General features: G+C 36.7%; 1 protein-coding gene across 3 annotated transcripts in view; it reads left to right on the plus strand.

Moving 5' to 3' along the window:
* The window catches only part of YTHDC2 (YTH N6-methyladenosine RNA binding protein C2), an 81,451-nt gene that overhangs the window by 51,767 nt on the left and 12,641 nt on the right, over positions 1-17,043 (plus strand). For all 3 annotated transcript variants that reach the window (XM_055298396.2, XM_055298397.2, XM_063612913.1), the window contains 5 exons: positions 43-169; positions 1,234-1,439; positions 1,792-1,987; positions 14,243-14,352; positions 16,073-16,365. In XM_055298396.2, the coding sequence (XP_055154371.1) occupies positions 43-169; positions 1,234-1,439; positions 1,792-1,987; positions 14,243-14,352; positions 16,073-16,365 (932 nt within the window). The remainder of the gene's footprint in view (positions 1-42; positions 170-1,233; positions 1,440-1,791; positions 1,988-14,242; positions 14,353-16,072; positions 16,366-17,043) is intronic.

A 17,043-nucleotide genomic window follows, 5' to 3' on the forward strand; every position in this document is an offset into this window, starting at 1 on the left:
TTAGTAAATGTGTCTTGTTATGCAATTATTCTCTTTTTATAGGCCTGGCAAAAAGCACGAAGTGATGGGTGGGAGCGAGCCTTTTGTGAAAAGAATTTTGTTTCACAGGCTACTATGGAAATAATCATAGGCATGAGAACGCAGTTGCTTGGTCAACTTAGAGCATCAGGTAAAGTTTTCTCTCAAAGAGCCTATTTAAGTTACTGAGAGTACCCTGCCCATATTTCATAGTATTTCTTATGTTAACGGATGCTATCTATTATTTTTATGACATTATCGTGTTGTATATCTTATATTCATGCATGATTTGTAGACTTCTCTGTGTCTTCAACTTTTGCTTGTGGATGAAAAAAATGCTATTGCAGGAGGTGTATTTGAGAAATCTAGGGACAGAATCTATACCCTTTTGATACTATTGTCAATGAACAATTTGTATTTGTTGGCAGAGATCAATTTAGATCTTATAGTTATTTTCTTTTATCACCATTAATGAATACTTATTTAGTTCTGTGAAATAGAAATTTTAAAAAATTGATATGAATGCTGCTCTTCTTATTTTTGGAACACAAAAACAGCTGGTAATACTTGAAGTCACTTTTTTTTTTTTTTGAAGAGGATGCTAGTATTGCTATTACCTTTTAGAATTGCCTTTTTGAGTAGCAAAAAAAAATTGATGTGATAGTCAGAAGAAAAGTACCAGAGCCTGGATCCATGGGTTAGCTGAAGTGCCAGAGTAATATAAGGAATGAACCAGAGGATTTAAGAGTTGACTTGAACATGAGGAAATATGAAGGATTTTTGAAATTCAAGCAAAAATTACCATATATTTACTTGACTTCATCTACAGAATTAGTATCTATCATAATCAAAATGTTGTTAATGTCAGAACAATGGTTTGGATTTCCAGCTATGAATTTAGTTTGTTTCTGGGAGCAGATTATGAAGAACTTTATTGCAAGAATGTGCATCTAAAAAAATTTAAGCCCCCAGCGATTCTTATACTTAATCTAACCTGAGCAGATCTACACTTCCCTAGAATGTTGGTTCTGTATCTGTTTTGGGGTGGGGAGGGGTGGTTCATATTTTAAACAACTTTTCAGAGGAGATTCTATTAATTATCGTGAAATTTGAATATCACAAAATTTACATGAGTTGTACAGTTTTTGGAAAAAATACACAAAAGTATCTTTTGCATAATAGAAAAAGTTGATGTGGTTTTTTTCCCCTCTCTAGGTTTTGTTAGAGCGCGAGGTGGTGGTGACATTCGAGATGTTAACACAAACTCTGAAAATTGGGCTGTCGTTAAAGCTGCATTGGTGGCAGGCATGTATCCTAATTTAGTCCACGTGGACAGAGAGAATCTAGTGTTGACAGGGCCAAAGGAGAAAAAAGTACGATTTCATCCTGCTTCAGTTCTCAGTCAGCCTCAGTATAAAAAGGTAAAACATTTTGAATGCGCTTGGATTTTAACATGAAACTAATTTAGGTAGTTGACTATCAATGAAAAATGCTCCAAATACCTTCCTGCTTTAAGAAATTAATTAGTTACATATATATATATATATAACATTAAATATTGGACCAAAACTTATAAATTTTAGAGTTGGGAAAGGTAATGTGTTAAGTAATGAGTACTTTTGTACAAACTACATGAGCATTGGCTTGTTTTAATTTTTGCTTATGTACTAATACACATCATCGATTTCATTGAGAGACTTTTTACATTTTAAAAGTATTTCCAATAAACTAGATGACAAACACAATAATTTTTAAAATTTATTTTCTTAATAGATTCCTCCAGCCAATGGTCAAGCTGCAGCAATTAAGGCACTGCCCACAGATTGGCTTATTTATGATGAAATGACCAGAGCCCATAGAATAGCTAATATTAGATGTTGTTCAGCAGTGACGCCTGTCACTATATTGGTATTCTGTGGACCAGCTAGATTGGCAAGTAATGCTCTTCAGGAACCTTCATCCTTTAGAGGTAAATGTATTATGAAGGAAATAAAAGTCTATTTGAAATGAATTTTTTTTTTTTTACCAAATGAAATTATTTTACTAAACCAAATAATGAAATTATAAAGATTTATATAGTAGCAGCTCTATTTTGATATACTAAGACTAATTAGGAAATACTAAGGTATACTACTGTTGTTGAAATTTATTTATAAGGTAACTTGATGTTGATTTGTGCATTTTTTATTAATCTTGCTGTTGGGAAGAAATTTTTCTTTTCCACTTGAATTTAAATGATAGTTTAACATAGATAAAGGTAATTGTAAAAGAAAGAAGAGCCACCCATAATCTCATTTTTCTCATGCTAACACTTTTTAATGTTATATTTTTCTACATGTTTATATATTTTAAATTATTTCACCCAAACTGTTATTTTATATTTTGTTATTTTCATTACAGAGATATCAAAAATATTTTTAGCATTTTATATTAATGACTGCAAAATAGTATATCACATTGAAGTGGCATAATGCATTTTTTTCTTTCAACTTTTATTTTAAGTTCAGGGGTAGATGTGCAAGATGTGCAGGTTTGTTGCACAGGTAAACATGTGCCATGGTGGTTTGCTGCACAGATCATGCCATCATGTATCTATCAAGCCCAGTGTCCATTAGCTATTCTTCCTGATGTTCTCCCTCCCGTCTACCACACACCCCCAGCAGGCCCCAGTGTGTGTCGTTCCCCTCTCTGTGTCCATGTGTTCTCATCATTCAGCTCCCACTTATAAGTGAGAACATGCGGTGTTTGGTTTTCCATTCCTGCATTAGTTTGCTGAGGATACTGGCTTCCACCTCCAGCCATGTCCCTGCAAAGGACATGATCTAATTCCTTTTTATGGCTGCATAGTATCCCATGGTGTATATGTACCATATTTTCTTTATCTAGCCTATCATTGGTGGACATTTGGGTTGATTCCATGTCTTTACTATTGTGAATAGTGCTGCACTGAACATACAAGTGTACTTATCTTTATAATAGAATGATTTATATTCCTTTGGGTATTTACCCAGAAATGGTATTTCTGCCTCTAGGTCTTTGAGGAATCACCATGCTCTCTCCCACGGTGGTTGAATTAATTTACACTAGTGTAATTTAATTACACGTAAAAGTGTTCCTTTTTCTCCACAACCTCACCAGCATGTTGTTTTTTGACTTTTTAATAATAGCCATTCTGATCTCATTGTGGTTTTGAATTGCATTCCAGTAATGATCAGTGACATTGAGCTTCTTTTTATATGTTTGTTGGCCACATGTACATCTTTTGAGAAGTGTCTGTTCATGTCCTTTGCCCACTTTTTAATGGGTTGTTTTTTCTTGTAAATTTGCTTAAGTTCCTTGTAGACTCTGGATATTAGACCTTTGTCAGATGGATAGATTGCAAAAATTTTCTCCCATTCTGTAGGTTGTCTGTTTCCTCTGATGATAGTTTCTTTTGCTGTGCAGAAACTTTAGTTTAATTAGATCCCATTTGTCAATTTTTGCTTTTGTTGCAATTGCTTTTGTCATTTTTATCATGAAATCTTTGCCTGTGCCTATGTCCTGAATGGCATTGCCTAGATTTTCTTCTAGGGTTTTTATGGTTTAGAGTTTTACATTTAAGTCTTTAATCCATCTTGAGTTAATTTTTGTAGAAGGTGTTAGGAAGGGGCCCAGTTTCAGTTTTCTGCATATAGCTAACCAGTTCTTTCAGCACCATTTGTTAAATAAGGAGTCCTTTCTTCATTGCTTGTTTTTGTCAGGTTTGTCGAAAATCAGATGGTTGTAGGTGTGTGGTCTTATTTCTGAGTTCTCTGTTCTGTTCCAATGTTCTGTACCAGTACCATGCTGTCTTGGCTACTGTAACCCTGTAGTATAGTTTGAAGTTGGGTAGCGTGATGCCTCAGCTTTGTTCGTTTTGCCTAGGATTGTCTTGGCTATGTGGTCTCTTTTGGTTCCATATGAATTTTGAAATCATTTCTTCTAAGTCTGTGAAGACTGTCAGTATAATGGGAATAGCGTTGAATCTGTAAATTTCTCTGGGCAATATGGCCATTTTCATGATATTGCTTGTTGCTATCCATGAACATGGAATGTTTTTCCATTTGTTTATGTCCTCTCTGATTTCTTTGAGCAGTGATACGTAGTTCTCCTTGAAGAGGTCCTTCACTTCCCTTATTAGCTGTATTCCTAGGTATTTTATTTTGTTTTATTTTATTTAATTTATTTTATTTTTTAATTTTTATTTTATTTTATTTTATTTTATTTTATTTTATTTATTTTATATTTTATTTTATTTTATTTTATTTTATTTTATTTTATTTTATTTTATTTTATGTTATCTTTTTGAGATGGAGTCTTGCTGTGTTACCCAGGCTGGAGTGCAGTGGTACAATCTCAGCTCACTGCAACCTCTGCCTCTTGGGTTCAAGCAGTTCTCCTGCCTGAGACTCCTGAGTAGCTGGGATTACAGGCACGTGCTACAATTCCTGGCTATTTTTTGTATTTTTACTAGAGACAGGGTTTCACCATGTTGGGCAGGGTGATCTTGAACTCCAGACCTCAAGGTGATCCATCTGCCTGCCTTGGCCTCAGAAAGTGCTGCAATTACAGGCGTAAGCTATCATGCTTGGCCTTTTCTTATGTATTTTATTATTTTTGTAGCAATTGTGAATGTGAATTCATTCATGATTTGGCTCTCTGCTTGCCTGTTGTTGATATGTAGGAGTGCTAGCAGTTTTTGCACATTGATTTTATATCCTGAGACTTTGCTGAAGTTGCTTATTAGCTTAAGAAGGTTTTGGACTGAGATGATGGGTCTTCTAGATGTATGATCATGTCAACTACAAACAAAGATAATTTGACTTCCTCTTTTCCTAATTGAATAATACCCTTTATTTCTTTATTTTGAGATGGAGTCTCACTCTGCCGCCCAGGTTAGAGTGCAGCAGTGTGATCTCAGCTCACTGCAACCTCTGCCTTCTGGGTTCAAGCAATTCTTCTGCCTCAGCCTCCAGAGTAGCTGGGATTACAGACGCCTGCCACCATACTCCACTAATTTTTTTTGTATTTTTAGTAGATTTAGCATTTCACCATATTGGCCAGGCAGGTCTCAAACTCCTGACTTCAAGCGATCCACCACCTCGGCCTCCCAAAGTGCTGGGATTATAGGCATGAGCCACTGCACCCACCCAGCGTGAATACTCTTCATTTTTTTCTCCGGCCTGATTTCCTTGGCCTGAACTTCCAATCCTGTGTTGAGTAAGAGTGATGAGAGAGGACATCGTTGTCCTATGACAGTTTTCAAGGGGAATGCTTCCTGCTTTTGCCCATTCAGTATGATATTGGCTGTGGGTTTGTCATAAATAGCTCTTATTATTTTGAGATATGTTCCTTCACTACCTAGTTTATTGAGTTTTTAACACGAAGGCATGTTGAATTTTATTGAAGGCCTTTTCTGCATCTATTGAGATAATCATTTGGTTTTTGTCTTTAGATTTGTTTATGTGATGAATTATGTTTATTGATTTGCATATGTTGAACCAGTCTTGCATCCCAGGGATGAAGCCAACTTGATTGTGGTTGACAAGCCTTTAGATGTGCTGCTGTATTTGGTTTGCCCGTATTTTATTGAGAATTTTTGCATTGATATTCATCAGGGATATTGGCCTGAAGTTTTCTTTTTTTGTTGTATCTCTGTCAGGCTTTGGTATCAGTATGATGCTGGTCTTACAGAATGAGTTATGGAGGAGTCCCTCCTTTTCAGTTGTTTGGAATAGTTTCAAAAGAAAGGGTATCAGCTCTTCTTTGTACTTCTGGTAGAATTCAGCTGTAAATCCATCTGGTTGGACTTTTTTTTGGTTGATAAGCTCTTTATTACTGCCTCAATTTCAGAACTTGTTATTGGTCTATTCAGGGATTCAGCTTCTTTCTGGTTCAGTCTCAGGAGTATGTATGTGTCCAGGAATTTATCTCTTTCTTCTAGATTTTGTAGTTTATTTGCATAGAGGTGTTTATAGTATTCTTTGATGGTAGTTTGTATTCCTGTGGGGTCAGTGATGAGACCCCTCGTATCATTTTTTGTTGTGTCTATTTGATTCTTCTCTCTTTTCTTCTTTATTAATCTAGCTAGTAGTCTGTTTTACTGATTTTTAAAAAGAACCAGCTTTTTGATTTGCTGATTTTTTGGAGGGTTTTTCCTGTCTCTATCTCCTTCACTTCTGCTCTGATATTTGTTATTTCATGTCTTCTGCTAGCTTGGGTTTGTTTGCTCTTGGTTCTCTAACTTTTTAAATTGAGATGTTAGGTTGTTAACTTGAAGTCTTTGTAGCTTTTTGATGTGTTCATTTAGTGCTATGAATTTCCGTCTTAACACTACTTTAGCTATGTCCCAGAAATTGTGGTACATTGTCTCTTTGTTCTCTTAGTTTTAAAGAACTTCTTGATTTCTGCCTTAATTTCGTTATTTACCCAAGAGTCATTCAGGAGCAGGTTGTTCAGTTTCCATGTAGTTGTGTGGTTTTGAGTGAATGTCTTAGTCTTGAGTTCTAATTTGATTGTGCTGTAGTCTGATAGACTGTTATGATGTTACTTCTTTTACATTTGCTGAGGAGTGTTTTACTTCCAACTATGTGATCAATTTTAGAATAAATGCCATATGGCGATGAGAAGAATGTGTATTCTCTTGTTTTTGGGTAGAGAGTTCTGTAGATATCTATCAGGTCCACTTGATCCAGAGCTGAGTTCAGGTCCTGAATATCTTTGTTAATTTTCTGTCTTGAAGATCTGTCTAACGTTGTCCGTGGGGTGTTAAAGTCTCCCACTATTATTGTATGGGAGTCTAAATCTCTTTGTAGGTCTCTAAGAACTTGTTTTATGAATCTGGGTGCTCCTGTATTAGGTTGCATATATATTTAGGATCGTGAGTTCTTTTTGCTGAATTGAGCCCTCTATCACTGTGTAATGTCCTTCTTTGATCTTTATTGGTTTAAAGTCTGTTTTATCAGAAACTAGGATTGCAACCGCCTTTTTCTGTTTTCCATTTGCTTGGTAAATTTTCCTCCATCCATTTCTTTTGAGCCTATGTGTGACTTTGCATGTGAGATGGGTCTCTTGAAGACAGCATACTCATGGATCTTGGCTCTTTATCCACTTTGCCATTCTATGCCTTTTAATTGTGGCATTTACCCCATTTACCTTTAATGTTACTTTTAAGGTTATATATTATTATGTGTGAATTTGATTCTGTCATGATGCTAGCTGGTTATTTTGCAGACTTGTTTATGTGGTTGCTTCATAGTGTTATGGGTTTGTGTACTTCCGTGCGTTTTTGTAGTGGCTGGTAATGGATTTTCTCTTTCATACTTAGTGCTTCCTTAGGAGCTCTTGCAAGGCAGGCCTGGTGGTGACACATTCCCTCAGCATTTGCTTGTCTGAAAAGGATCTTATTTCTCCTTCACTTATGAAGCTTAGTTTGGCTGGATATGAAATTCTGGGTTGGAAATTCTTTTATTTAAGAGTGTTGAATATTGGCCCCCAATCTCTTCTGGCTTGTAGGGTTTCCTCTTAGAGGTCTACTGTTAGTCTGATGGACTTCCCTTTGTACATGACCTGGCCTTTCTCTCTGGCCGCCCTTAACATTTTTTCTTTCCTTTAGACCTTGGAGAATCTGATGATTTTTTTGTCTTGGGGTTGATCTTCTCATGGAGTATTATACTAGGGTTCTCTGGATTTCCTGAATTCAAATGTTGGCCTGTCTTGCTAGGTTAGGGAAGTTCTCCTGGATGATATCCTGAAGTATGTTTTACAACTTCGTTCTATTCTCTTTTATCTTTCAGCTACCCCAGTCAGTTGTAGGTTCAGTCTCTTTATATAATCCCATATTTCTCAGAGGTTTTGTTCATTTCTTATTCTTTTTTCTCTGTTCTTGTCTGCCTGTTTTATGTCAGACAGACAGTCTTCAAGCTCTGAGATTCTTTCCTCCACTTGGTCTGTGCTGCTGTTGATACTTGTGATTGCATTGTGAAGTTCTCCTGTTGTGTTGTTCAGCTCCATCAGGTCGGTTATGTTCTTCTCTAAACTGGCTATTAGCTCCTGTATTGTTTATCATAATTCTTAGCTTCTTTGTATTGGGTTACAATATGCTTCTTTAGCTCACCAAAGTTTGTTATTACCCACCTTCTGAAGCCTACTTCTGTCATTTTAGCCATCTCAGCCTCAGCCCAGTTCTGTGCCGTTGCTAGAGAGGTATCACAATCATTTGGAGGAGAAGAGGCACTCTGACTTTTTGAGTTTTCAGCATCTCTGCATTATTTCTCACGTTTGTGGGCTTATCTACCTTTGATCTTTGAGGATGCTGACCTTTGAATGAGGTTTTTGTGGAGTCTTTTCTGTTGATGTTGTTGTTGTTTTCTGTTTGTTTTTCTTTTAGAGTCAGGCCACTCTTCCATAGGGCTGCTGCAGTTTGCAGACCTCAGTTGCCTCAGTTTTTCCTGTACCTGCAGGTATCACCAGTGAAGTCTGCAAAACAGCAAAGATGGAAGCCAGCTCCTTCCTCTGGAAGTTCTGTCCCGGGGGTTATTGACCTGTTGCTGGCCCACATGCATCTGTAGGAGGTGACTGGAAGCCCCTGTTCTGAGGTCTTACCCAGTCAGGAGGAATGAGATCAGGGACCTGTACAAAGAAGCAGTCTGGCTGCTTTTTGATACAGCAGGTGTGCTGCATTGGTAGGAACCTTCCTTGTCCAGACCGTCTGTATAGCCATCAGGCTGGAGTGGCTGAGTCAAACAAACCACAAAGATAGCAGCCACCCCTCTCCCTGGGAACTCAGCCCCATCTCAGGTAGAACAACCCACTGCTGTTGGCTGGCTGGAATTCCAAGCCAGTAGGTCATAATCGGTGAGGTGCCATAGAAGTGGATCCCACAGAATGATGCTGCTTGGCTTCCTGGATTCAGCCCCCTTCCTAGGGATATGTACAAACAGATTTCCTGCCTTGCTAGGGATCCCAGGGCCAGAGTATGTAAAACTCCTATGTTTCTTTGTGTGCCTGAGTGGCTGCTCTGCTGACAATCCACACAGATCTGTGGCATGGGCTCACAAAGGGATCCTCTGATTCACAGGTTGCAAAGATCCATGGGAGAAATGTGGTTTCCTGGGAGGGGTCATATAATCACTCACTGCTTCCCTTGGCTGGCGGTGAGGGTTCCTTTTGCTCTGTGCTGCTCCTGGGTGGGCCGTTGGCTTCACCTACTTTTCTTCATTCTCCATGGGTTGATTTGTATGCCTAGTCTGTCCGAATGTGAGAACCTGGATATTTCAGTTGAAGGTGCTGAATTCATTGTGCCTTTTCATTCTTCTTTGTGAGTGCTGCAGACTGCAGCTGTTTCTAATAAGCCATCTTTGATTGATCCCCTGGCATAACACATTTAAAATGTGCCTTCATAGTTGGACATCTTGATGATTTCAAATTATTTGCTATTTAATGATTCAGCAAATATTTAGTACCTACTATATGTCAGGTACTGTGCTAGGCATTGAAGGTATAACAGTGTGTGTCTGTCCTTAGGAATTTACACAGTAGTGAGGGTAGACAGTAAAAAATAAATAATCTGCATGATACTATTAAGGAAATACCAAGAGGACTGCTTTAGGGGTGACCTACTTGAAAGAAAGCCTAGACAAGTTTTTCTGAGAAGACTTAAACTGAGACCTACAATATGAGAAGAGCCAGCCACATGAAAAGCAGAAATGTGCTGCAGGTAGAGAAAGAGGGAAAGCCCCAAGATTCTCTGCTAGGAAATGATCTAGGAATTGACAGAAAGGCTGTGTGATTGGAGTGCATTGGTCAATGGAAGAGGGCAATGATATGGTTGAAAGGAAAACATGGGCTTGTAGGCCATAGAAATGCAAAGAAAAGGAAACCATTAAAAGGTTTTAAGTAAAGGAATGACACGACGTGATATGTTCCAAAAGGTCATTTTGGCTACGGGGATGAATTACAGGAGTAATTACAAGAATAGAAGAGTGGAGTCAGGTAGGAGGCTTTTGCAGTGGTCTTCTAACAAGATGATGGCTCAGATAGGGTGGTGATTGCTGATATGAAGAGAAGTAGATATAAAATTATTTTGAAGGTACTAGTAACTGCTAGATTGAATGTGGGTAGTAAGGGAAAGGGAGGAATCAATTCTCAGATTTTGGTTATAGTAGCTTGTCACTTATTTGAGATTCAGAAAACTGGAAGGAGCAAGTTGTGTAGGGGAGAAATTAAGGGTTCTTTTTAGACATGTTAAGTTTGAGATGGCTAAGACATTCTAAGTAAATTTTTTTTCAGGAAGCAGTTGCATATGCATTTCTGGAGCTCAGGGAAGATGTCTCGGCTAGCAATACAAATTTGGAAGTCATCAGCTTGTAAATGATATTTATAGACGTGAGAATGGATTTCCTAAAGAGAATGTATAAATTTGAGTAGTGAAAGAAAGAGTGATTCAGTGTTGGAGGCAAATCTGTTTCAAGAACGGAGTGGTTAGCTCTATTGAATGTGCTTTGAGAGACTGAGGGCATTAAGTTTGTATGAAGAGAGTAGAAATAGTATGATTGATAATTTATGAGATTATGGGGCATTGCTACATTGACGTCTTCATCTGTGTGTCCTTTTGCTTTAATTCATTTAATATTTTCTTTGTGATAAAACTTTGAAGTGGGAATTACTTGATAAAAATGTATAGATATTATTTATGGTTCTTCCTTCATACTCAACTGTATTAGCACCATTAAGAGTGAATTTCTTGGCAACTGTGCCATCATTTGGTGTTGGTTTTAAAGATAAAATATTTAAAGATTCCTGGCCGGGCGCGGTGGCTCACACTTGTAATCCCAGCACTTTGGGAGGCCGAGGCGGGCAGATTATGAGGTCAGGAGATCGAGACCACAGTGAAACCCCGTCTCTACTAAAAATACAAAAAATTAGCCGGGCATGGTGGCGGGCGCCTGTAGTCCCAGCTACTCGGAGGCTGAGGCGGGAGAATGGCGTGAACCCTGGAGGCGGAGCTTGCAGTGAGCTGAGATTGCGCCACTGCACTCCAGCCTGGGCAACAGAGCGAGACTCTGTCTCAAAAAAAAAAAAAAGATTCCTTCATTTGCTCTTTTTATTTCTGTCAAAAAGAAATAACTCTCCATGCATTTCTTTATATTTCCCTTTAGTTGAGTTGTTTTTTCATCTTCTGCCCATTTATTTGGGTACTGATATTTTACTCAAAAATTTGAATGATAGCTTTATAATTTAAAGATATTATTAATCTTTTTTCTATCGTGTTCAATTCAATGTATTATTCATTTTGGCGTTATGTATTTTGAGTTCTGAGTTTTGATTGCTGTGTATTTAAACTGCATAATCTTTTCCTATGCTATTCACTTTCAAAGCTGAGAAAATTTCATCCCTCCATTGATGTGATAAGTATTGTTTTTGTTTTCTATAATTTGATTTTTAATATTTTTTTAACCATGTTGAGTTGATTCTGGCCTAAAACAAAGATCTAAGTTTTTCCAAGTGCTTTCCCCTCATCTGTACAATTTATTAAATAGTTCTTATATATCCTCCTTTAGAAAGCTTGCATGATTGCATATTAAATTTGATATCTTTAACCTTTTTGTATTCTCTATTCCTTTACATTTCTGCCTTTATATTGCACTTTCTTGTTTAGTGTTTTTATTTATCAATAAATTCTAATATCTGGTAGTAGAAGCTCTAGGTGTAACTCTTTACTGCCTTTCTGTTATTGAGCTATTTGATAATCTTACCTATTTTTTTAATAATGAATATTCATTAGTCATCTTCTTGTAATCCTTTTGCAAACAACAATTCTTTTGTGTTTGTTTGAGACAGAGTCTTGGTCTGTCCCTCAGGCTGAAGTACAGTGGTGCAATTACAGCCTACTGCAATCTCTGTCTCCCAGGCTCAAGTGATCCTCCCACCTCAGTCTCTTGAGTAGGTGAGACTAAAGGCACACACCACCATGCCTGGCTAATGTTCATATTTTTTGTAGAGATGGGGTTTTGCCATGTTGCCCAGGCTGGTGTCAAACTCCTGAGCTCAAACAATCTGCTCACCTCGGCCTCCCAAAATGTTGGGATTACAGGCGTGAGCCACCGCACCTGGCCTCTTTTGTATGCTAATTTAATGTTTCCATCCAGGAAATTTAGTATCTTTTAATTAGCCATGCTTATTTTAAATTTATCTTAAAACACATATATTTTTGGTAACTTTTATAAAGGTTGGGGATATTTCCTAAGGTGATTCTTAAGATTCTTTTGTTGCTGTTTTCAGTTGTCATGGTGAATGGATTCTCTTTGTGTAATTTTCTTGCTGAACTTCAGAAACATTATTGCAGACATAATATATTTTATGTACCTTGTTACTTTATTAAACTCATTAATCCTTTGGATTTTGTATTTATTGAATTATATTACCTTCAAGTGGTAATACTTCCATTTATTACCAAAATGTATTCCTTTTATTTCTTTCTGAGGATATTAGAAAACTGAATTAATGGTCTATTTTGTCTTATTGAATTTTAAAGGTTCAAATTCTAAAGTTATACCATTGATTATAATGTTAATTTTAATAAAAGTGTCCCTTTTAAATAACGGAATAGGGTTTGTGTGTGTGTCTCTGTGTGTGTGTGCATATGTTTTTGTTTTTAAGAGACAGGGTTTCACTCTGTTACTCCGGATGGAGTACAGTGGTGCAGTAGTCAGAGCTCACTGTAACCCTGAACTCCAAGGCTCAAGTGATCCTCCCACCTTAGCCTCCTGAGTAGCTGGGACCGTAGGCATGAGTCACCACACCCGGCATGGAAGGGTTTTCTTTGTTTTGTTTTTTTGTGTATGTGTTAAAAATTTGTTGAATTTACTAAATAGCATTTGAGCATTTTGTTCATATAATCAGAAATTATTTAGCCTATTGATGTGGTATGTAGATTTTCTTATGGAACTGTTATTTTGTTCTGAGAATAAACCTTCCTTGGACTAAGTGTGATTTATTACATTGCTGGATATTTTTCTAACATTTTATTTAAAACTTATATTTATCTTCATTGGGGAGGCTGACCTGTAGGGTTTGTGTGGTGTGTGCTTGTACATATTCCGGTATGTAGGTTTTAGGTGTTAATCAGGTTTTGGGTTAGGTTTAGATTTGTCTCATTACAGGAATGGTCATTATTTGATTCCATGCAAAATTGAGAGACTTGGTGTTCTGGATTTCTTTGTTGAGGTTCTTTAAGGATATCTCTGATTTCCTTAAATATATTTGTGTTCTTCTAGTTCCTCTACTTTCAGTTTTAGTAATTTTTGTGTAGAAAATAATTAATTTCTTTGAAGATTTCAAATTTATTATTTATACATACTGTATATTTTAACCTATATCAATTTCATATTTTATAATGCATTCTGTGTTTTTATAATCTCATTTTCACCTGATTTTTTAGATAGATTTTTGCTTTCTTCTTCCTTTATTAAATTTACAGAGTGTTATCTATTAATCTTTTCAAAGAACTGGGTTATAGTTTTAATTACCATTTTGTCTTTCTAATTCATCTTTTTTTTATTTTCTATTTTCTTCTACTTTTCTTTGGGTTTTATGCTATTTTTCTTAGATATATTTAGCTGTATACTTTTTCTTTTTAAAACTGGCCTGTGACTTTATAAGAGTATTGCTTTGGGCACCCTTCATAGTTCTTTTTTTTTTTTTTGAGGCGGAGTCTCGCTCTGTCGCCCAGGCTGGAGTGCAGTGGCGCGATCTCGGCTCACTGCAAGCTCCGCCTCCCGGGTTCACGCCATTCTCCTGCCTCAGCCTCTCCGAGTAGCTGGGACTACAGGCGCCCGCCACCACGCCCGGCTAATTTTTTGTATTTTCATAGTTCTTGATATGTAGTGTAGTCATTCCTTCCTTGAATTATGTTCTTTGTTTCTTTTTCATCCAGTTATTAAATATTGTGCTTCAAATTTTACATTCTTGTCTTTTTTTGTTTTGTTGCATTGTGATGAGAGATTATAGTCTTCAAATTGTCCCTTTTTCTCCTTTTAAATAAATACTGAGATTTAATATATGATCTTTTGGGTTTGAAGGACTTCCCACAAAAATTGTTGTATGTCAGGAGGGTTTGTGTATATGAAGCGTATTTATTCTTCTTTGTTTTTTGCTATAATGTAAGAAGGTAAAAGTGATTTTTTTTTATTATGTACTTGGACAGCGGATGGCATTCCCAATGACAGTAGTGATAGTGAAATGGAGGACAAAACTACAGCTAATTTGGCAGCCTTGAAACTTGATGAGTGGCTCCATTTCAAACTGCAGCCAGAGGTAAGTTGCTTTCAAGTAGCGTAATAAATTTCTTTCATTCAGTTAGTGTGAATTGATATATAATATGATAAATTTTTTTTCTTTACTATTGAGCCCTTAATATCAGAGAATACAGCTTGTTTTTCAGTTTTCATAGGGAGCTCATTCATTCTCTTCTGTATTGGGGTTTATTCCAACAGAGGACTTAGAAAACCTAGTTGTGGCTCATTATTTAAGCAAGGTAATTGTCTTAGTTTGTTGTTGCTGCTATAGTAATTTATAAAGAACAGAAATTTATTTCTCACAGTTCTGAAGGATCTTAAGTCTGAGATCAAGGTGCTGACATCGGGTGAGGGCTGCTGGACCCTGCCTCCTCTAGAGTGGAGGAATACTGTGTCCTCACATGGCCAAAGGCAGAAGGGCAAGAAGGCATGAACTCCCTCCATCAAGCTCTTTTATAAGGATACCTAATCCCATTCATGAAGCCAGAGCCCTCATGACTCAATCACCCCTCAAAGGCCAACACCTGCCATTACTATTGCATTGGAGGTTAAGTTTCAACATGAAGTTTTGGAGGGGACAAAAACTTCAAACTATAGCAGTAATCCTTGAGTATTTCTGGATATATAAGAAAGTATTGAGTATTGGGTACACAAGAACTCCCTTTATTTTGTGTAACTATGTTTCTGAGAGAAAGATGTGATTCCATACTATTTTCTCTTTGCATATACCTCTGAATTGGGGGTTTGAGGGAGGATGAATGTTTCTTTTCAAATTACAAATTTTCATGGCAAAGCCTCCCCTTGATTCTATCTCTACTGTCCAAGATCATTTTCTATACATTTTTGGGAGGCGCCAAGCTGTCAGTAGTTAACACTGGCTAGGTTTACTATTTTAGCATCCATTCATTCATCACTTCAACCTACTACACTCTCACTTCCATTCCCACCAATCCATCACTTCACTGAAACTGTACTTGCCAAGGTCGACTGTGTCCTTCATGTTGTCAAAGTCAGTCTGCTGTCCTGGATAAATGTGACCTCTATTATTTATCACTATTGTCTGTATCCTCCTTTTTGTACTCCTGCCCTTCCCCAATTTTCTTCCATACTCCTGCCCCAAATTCTTTGTCACTAGTCACTGTAATATTAATCTTTCTTTATTCTTTCTCTGTGATCAGTCCTTCTTAGTTGTTTCACAGACCCTGCTGTATGTGTTTGTGCCTTAAATTTTAAGTTCTTTAGCACTTTGTGTCTTACTCTTATCTTCTTACTCCCTCTATGCAGTCCCTGGGGACTTTACCTCTATGTGTATATTTTGCAATCATTTAGGAACTGGTGACTTTCAAGTTTAGAGCTCTGTCTTAGATCTTTCTATGAATCCAGCTGCCTTCAGGACATGATCATTTGGATGTTCTACAGGCACTAAAATAACACTGTGAACTACATATATTTTTATTTACCCTGCTGCTACTTTTCCAGTATTAATCACACTCTACCACAACTATTGTTTATTGTCTTTCTTATTAGACTGCTTAATTTGATTTTGTGTCTTTGTGCCTAAAATATTGTAAATAAATTTTATTTCATTCATGCATTAAAAATAATGAAATTAGTAGTAAATTATATGAAATGTGAAATATGTTTATTGGAAACAGTTGCAAACTAATGGAAACTAATCAACAAATAGGTGTTTTGCCTATATGATATTCATTTGCTTGTATCTATTTGAACTATTACAGGCAGCTAGTTTATTGCTGCAGCTCAGACAGAAGTGGCATAGCTTATTTTTACGCCGAATGAGAGCTCCATCTAAACCTTGGTCTCAAGTTGATGAAGCTACCATAAGAGCAATTATAGCTGTTTTAAGCAGTGAAGAACAGTCTGCAGGTTTACAACAACCATCTGGGATTGGCCAAAGGCCAAGGCCTATGTCTTCAGAAGAGCTTCCTTTGGCCTCATCTTGGAGGTCAAATAATAGTAGGAAAAGTTCAGCAGATACTGAATTTTCTGATGAGTGTACTACTGCAGAAAGGTAAATTTATGACATTTTACCAAAATGGATCACTTTTATTCAGGAAAATGAATTATTTATCTTAGAATCATGTGCTTTTATAATATTTAAAAATTACTTTTTTATAATCTAAGATCCATGAAAAGGTAGCAATAAAGTGGAAAGAGTTTTCTACTTGTCCAACTTAATTCTTCTGAGTATTAAGGTAATATGAATTGTAAACTATTGGTATCTGTGAGTTATTTAATAAGGCAACTCTTTGTCAGGAAGAGGTCAAAATATCTAATTTCTAGAATTGGGTCTCTCAAAAATATATAGACATTTTAAAATGATATATTTTACTTTATATATGTGAAGTAACATTTTACTAGATACCCTGAGCCGTACTGGCTATGGCCATTTAAAAGAACAACCTCCTTATAAGCCTTATCTAGATATCAATACTGCTGACTAGCATTCCTATAGAAAAGTACTTCACTCAGTGACACACTGAATGTCAGTTCTTGGTGTGAGGGATCTACAAGTGTACAAAACCGGTAAGATCTCCTCCAGAGAATATACATTTGATTGAGGGGAGGCATATAATAAGTAACCAAGTTCACTGTCATATGACAAGATTTCTGTTGTAATTTAGCCAAATTCTCCTTTTGTTCTTTTGCAATTAAATGTGGTGGTGTTTTTGTTTATTTTATGAATATT

Source organism: Symphalangus syndactylus, chromosome 11, assembly GCF_028878055.3.
Source record: "Symphalangus syndactylus isolate Jambi chromosome 11, NHGRI_mSymSyn1-v2.1_pri, whole genome shotgun sequence".
In the NCBI taxonomy this organism is placed as follows: Eukaryota; Metazoa; Chordata; class Mammalia; order Primates; family Hylobatidae; genus Symphalangus; species Symphalangus syndactylus.